The 6,000-nt window shown below is 35.5% G+C and overlaps 1 protein-coding gene across 1 annotated transcript in view; it reads left to right on the forward strand.

Moving 5' to 3' along the window:
- The window catches only part of LOC309602089 (erbin-like), a gene marked incomplete at its 5' end in the record, with an annotated part of 33,480 nt that extends 29,547 nt beyond the window's left edge, over nt 1–3,933 (forward strand). Inside the window, one exon of the mRNA XM_082335394.1 lies at nt 327–3,933. Coding sequence (XP_082191520.1) covers nt 327–434 — 108 coding nt within the window. The 3' untranslated portion in view covers nt 435–3,933. The remainder of the gene's footprint in view (nt 1–326) is intronic.
- Nucleotides 3,934–6,000: the final 2,067 nt, after the last annotated feature.

Below are 6,000 nucleotides of genomic sequence, written 5' to 3' on the forward strand. Positions count from 1 at the left end.
TTTTGGTGTTGCTGTATTAAGGCTGATGAATTAGATGTCTGATGTTAATGGTTTAAAGTTCAGTTCTTTTGGTTATTGGCAATATCTTTGGGGCAAAATTCCTCCAAGGCTAACACAGTAATTTAATTTCTTGTAGCATACAGGTACATGTTCAACTCACATGAACAGTGTAATCTGCAAATCTGCAGTGTTTTATTGTCTGCATTTGTATAGAATTTTGTTATTTTAAACCTTAAAGCTTAAATAAACTAACATGAAATATGAGACATGTTTCACTAACGTGGCATATGAGACTGTAACTTTCAATATTAAATATTTCTTTTTAGGCTAATGGCTACAGCTTCATCAATATTGATCATGGGCAAGCAGTATCTTTGCTAAAGACTTTTCAGAATGCAGTGGAACTCATCATTGTGCGAGAAGTTTCTTCATAAATACTGTGGATTGGGGAAAAAAGCCAGCAGGATTCATTGAAGGACTTGTGGGAAACTGAATATTTTGCCTATTTTTATACATGAAAGGAACTTGAAAAGAATTATGATCAAAATTTGTACAGGAAATACTGAACTTGTGGTTAAAGGGGGAAAAACCACTGTATAGAACGTACAGAAAATAATTTTGGAAATGCATATGGTGAATAAACTTGTTTTTAAGCATTATAGCAATCTAAGGATCACTCCTCCAAGAACAAACCTGTGTTGCTTTTTTGTACGCATGGTAGGTTTATTTTTGGATAATTCATACACATTACTAAACTTTGTGCAAGGTTTTGCAAAGCCTCGGTTGTAGCCAATGGACAGATGGCAGGGCTGTCTGTCCTGTAGCTGTTTATTGCCTTTATTTTTATTCACCAGATATTAATGTGTTATGCTGAAACCACTTCTGTAGATAAGACAGGAGATACGAAATGTTGGCTTTGCTATGTGCACATTGTATAGATGAATGGGTAGATGGAAGGTGGTGTTGGCTGGACAGAATAAAGGTCAGGTGAAACAACTATCTGCTATCTAAATCTGGATTCAGGAAAGAAGGAAGAGTGTTTAGTTCTGGAGTGTACGTCTACCAATAGAAAATGCAATAAAAGCTTATGGTGTTTTTTAGGAAGACTGTAACTACAAATTTGTGATATTCTACAGGATTTGTTCTTAATGTAGTCATTGAATATTCATTTGCCACATGTGATTCATGTTTATTTGGGTTTTCTTGCATACATAATTCTTTCAGCTGTACTGTGGAAATGTGCCCAGAGGTTTTTCTCTGCCGTGGAAATCCCCAATTTTGAGCAAATGGTGATACTTTTATCTTTATGAAAAGTATTCCATTTTAACCTTATAGATTTTAAAAATGAAACTGAAATGGCCAGTTTTTAAGGTTGTTGCCTGTAATATATATTTAAACACACACAGAGTAAATGATGCAGGAAGGGTTATGAAAGACATCTCAATTTTTGTTTGGCCTTTGCATTGCCTTGTTCAAAGAGGAAACCATACGCATGGAGCTAGGTAACCAAAGCAAGTTTGTGAAACTTCGAACAGTGACGGAGAATTGCTGTGGTGAGATGGAGAGCAAAGGGAGGGTGTACCTAAAACCCACCAGTTTGTAATGATGTTTCTTAAAGGGCTGTTCCTACAGGTAACATTAAATGTGAACTAGACACTTCAGAGTCATTAAAGGGTTTCTAACTATATTAATGTAATAGTGATTTACCACAGGCTGCCTTTGTTCCTTATTACTGTATAAAATATTCAATTATGTTTCTATTAATTTTGTTTACCAGAAACATTAACTTTATTTTTCTCTTTCTCCTTTGTAATTGAATAGAGACTGCGTAATCTGCAGTGATAATTAATACACGGTTGTTATGGACCAGGGAAAAGTGCCATAGAAGACCAATAACTGTTTTCAATCAGGGCTAATGATTAGCCTGTCATTGGAGCAATATTCAGTTATTGTAGTTCATTTTTAATTACATATAAGTTGGTAGTTTGAGACAGGTATAAGTTGCTTTTTTCAACCCATGTGTACAAAAGTAAATGCTTTTAATAAAGCTAGCAAAACCACCAGCTTCCTTTAGTTTTGGGACAATGAGCTCGAAGAGAGAGGAATTATACATAGCTAGTGGTAATAAACAGGCAGTACTTTTTAAATAAGTGAACTCCAATATTATTGCACTTCTTTCAAAGATGTTAACTATTGCTTATTGTACTGTGTATAGTTCTAATAATTTTAATTGAAACCCTTTAACACTTTGTATATTTTAATTCTTTTTAGTTGATTTTCAGTAATATTTACATAGAAAATGATTTTTTTGATATATTAGAAGAAATGTGCTGTATTTTGATAAAATCCACTTATTTCTGTGTGCTGTTAATCTTCGAAGAAAAAAATGAGAAACATAGCTATATAATGGCAGGCTTCAGTGTTCCCCTTCAAAGATGTGTTTTGTTGTTGTTTAGTTTCTATTTTTTTATTGAAAACGCAAAATGTTCACATCGCATGTTCATTACTTTTAAACATGTTATTTTTATCACACACTGCCTTTTAAAGGGAATGCATACAGCCAAGTCCTAAATTGTCTTGGTCTTCTACATAGCCTGTATGTATCTTTGGGAAGGGAAAAGTCCAAAAAGCAGAACTGATTCTTTACTGATCTTGGACTGACTTTGTATACATTTTTGTAGTACATTTAAATATATCACTGAGGTATTATACTGTATTGTATTTTGCTTTAATGGTAACAGAAGTTTTAAGTGTTGTTGTGTCACTTAATTTTCAGATTTACATATCACAGGAAAATCCTACCAAAAACTGTTTGGTTGTGGTAGAAGTAAAGTTTTATAGCAAGAAGTTTAGTACTTCTTGTGGAAATACTTGGCCAAAGCTTGTCTTCAGTAAATTAGCAAGTTAACCATCTAATAAAACATGGATTATGCTGATTTTACTTAGTAAATGTTGGAGTTTTCAGTGGATTGAAATGTGTTTGTTCCTTCAGTGTCTGTGTGTAAAGGTAAACACATGTCAAACTAGATGATTTTGCAGAGAGTGGGAGAAAGATGTCTCCTGAACTAGTCCAGCCAGGATTCAGCAGGAGGAGAGACAATATTGGCACTTTTCATTTTGACTGCATCTTAAACTACATTTTGAATAGAATAAAATCCATCAGCAGCCTAAGTTACTCAGCATGGCAATGAGTTGATGCAAACTCTCTTAATTCTTTCTATTCTTAATAGTTCATTAAAGAATCAGTTCAACTGATGTAATGAAAAGATGAAGTCTCCCACGTATTTATTATGTAAATATTTTTTTAGGTTCTTTTTTGGACTGGGGTTAAAAAAAATGTATATATACTTGAAAGCATTCTATGAACACAAACATAGCAATAAACAACACACAGAATCAAACCTTTATGATTATTTTGGTTTTGTTTAGAAATATTCTCTTGTCAACAGCTATGAAATGTTTTTATTGATCAGCATTTATTCAACATTCCAAATTTTTGTATATAATTAGACTCTTTCTGAGGTAACACAAGGAGAATAGATAATAAACTAATGCTCTTTAAAGCTGTGTGTAATTGACTTATTTAAGTTCTAGGAAATTCTCCATAACGCAATTTTATTCTTCTATAGTTTCTGTAGACCTTTGAAGTCTTACCAGTATACACTAGTAAAGTCTTACTGTGTTCCTGGCTCTGTGCATCTCAGTGCCCCGGGGTCTGCTCTAGGCGGTTTCCTTGCAAGACTGGGTTGTTCACAATAAAGACATACTTTTGAGAATAACCCAGTCTTGCAGTGAAATCAGCTAGGGCAGCCAGTGGCTTCTCTTCTGAAGAGGTGAGTGGTCTTTATTTGATGCGAACTAAGTAGTTTCAATAGCAGAGCAGGGTGACTAAGTCAAGGAGCAGGGTTAAAATTGAGAGTGTCTTGAGAGTGCTCTGGTGAGAGGTACAAGGGTTATGTGGTAAAGAAAGTGAAGAGCTAGGCACGGAATTCCATAGGAGAGGTAAATGCAGGTTTACATCCAGTTTTCTTGGAAACCACCTGGCAATGTAGTAACACAAACTGTTTAGTCTTTTTTCCTTGTATATGTGGATCTGGCATATCAATATCACTCAGTACTTGACTTCCTACTTCCTCTACAGAGAAAACTGATTCTAACTGTTACAGGTTACGGCCCTGATGACCCTGGAGTATTGGGCCCCTCCTTACTTAAGGTTTTCTGTATCTGCTCCCTACTTGGACTTTGGAATTTTTTTCTGCCTTCATTTTTTTTGCTTGTGAGCTCTCTTTTTGAAGACCTTTTTGTTGTCTTTTCTGCCTTTTATGCCTCAGACTTCAAATTTGTTCTTTCCCATTTCACAGGTATTATTTGTTAGGTAAGCCTCATTCCTGTGCAACTGAGCCTTTGGTCTCCTACTATATTTCATAACTCAACAGTTTACTTTTTCATCAGGCACCTGAGAATGCTGGGTCCAGCTTGTACTTTTTTGACTGGAGGCACTTTGTCAAAGGGAGAGTGTATATCTGGTGTGTTATTTCTATTGCCTTTGATTAAGTTCAATTTTGGAATGTGTCCAAAAGATTCTGTTGCAGAAACTGGGGTTCCACTACACCAAATGTCACAACTACACTATAAAATTGTCCCTGTCAAGTTGCTGTTACATGAAAAACTGAAGTAGCCAAACTAAGAGAAGTGAAAATTTCTATTTAAGATCATACACTGGTCAACTGAAGTCAGCAGAAAAAAGCTCGGACCTAATGGCTGTCAGTTCAATGCCTTGCTTAGGCAATATGCTACCTACGGTCCTGCAGCATTGGTGAATTCTTGGCTGAAGTGTATAAAATATGGCTAGAAATTGCTTATTTGCTATAGCGTCTGAATCCATCTTGGCCAGTTTTATGTGATTCTGTGATTTCTCACAGTCTGTATAATTGGAGCCATATTTTGTCATGAACAAGGACAGGATTTCACTAAGTTTTCCCTGTGGCATGTGTTAGAAAACAAAACAAAAAGATCAAACAACAGAAGAAACATCTTTCTCAAAATCTCCCTTTGTTCAATTTTTGCTACTCCATTGGGTATAGCTGATTTTAGGAAACTTTTTTCAACTTACAGTATCAAATAACTTCTGCTCTTCTGCCATCAAGAATTATCTTTCCCAGAGGGCCACCTGAATAAGTAAATTTAAGAAGTTTTTGAGTGCCTCAGATTAGATCACATGTTCTGAATGGTCTTACATGGAAAACTAAAGAAGTACTAGAGCACTCTGTGTAGGTGTTTATATTATATATAATAATATATGTTATCAAATAATGCTGGCCCCAAGTGCTCTGTGCTATCGGAGAATCTCAGATCACATGAGTACTCTATTTCTGGGATTTTCAGGGGCTTTTTGGTGTTTTTTCACTTTTCCCAAGAGGATAAACCTGTAAGTTTCTAAACTGCCTTCAGCACAAGACAAAAAACCAACTCTTGCTTTGAACGACTGGCTAATTCCAAATGAAGGTCAAGTTCTGCCTTACAGCTTGGATTTGAAAGTAAACATCCATAAAGAAAACCTTACCTTAAGCCACAGCAGGTGATTTTGGAAAAACTGGGTTTGTCTTTACTCCCTCCACGGAATTGTACCTTAAGTGACATCTTGTATATTCTCACTCCATGTGAGAAATTTTAAGAGTATGTTCACATTTGTCAGGAATGAATGAACTTAATGTTCTGTTCCACTAAAGCACTGATGCATATTTAGCACAGCAGAGGTCGTTTAGGTAGTTCTTGCTCAGCCCATATAACAGCCATGGGTGTTTAGGAACTTACAGTTTTATACTTGAACTGACAGTTGCTAAATGTTACTGTTTCACTAAGCAGAATGATCTCCAATGTACAGAAGTATTACTGCAACCAGCTGGCAGAAGCATTATGTATCTATGAGGCAGTTGCTTCTAGGCTTGGGAACCCAATGCTTTTAATTCATGTTGTTATTCAACCTCAACAAGTAAGCAA

Source organism: Platalea leucorodia (assembly GCF_965183815.1).
Source record: "Platalea leucorodia genome assembly, chromosome: Z".
Taxonomy (NCBI): Eukaryota; Metazoa; Chordata; class Aves; order Pelecaniformes; family Threskiornithidae; genus Platalea; species Platalea leucorodia.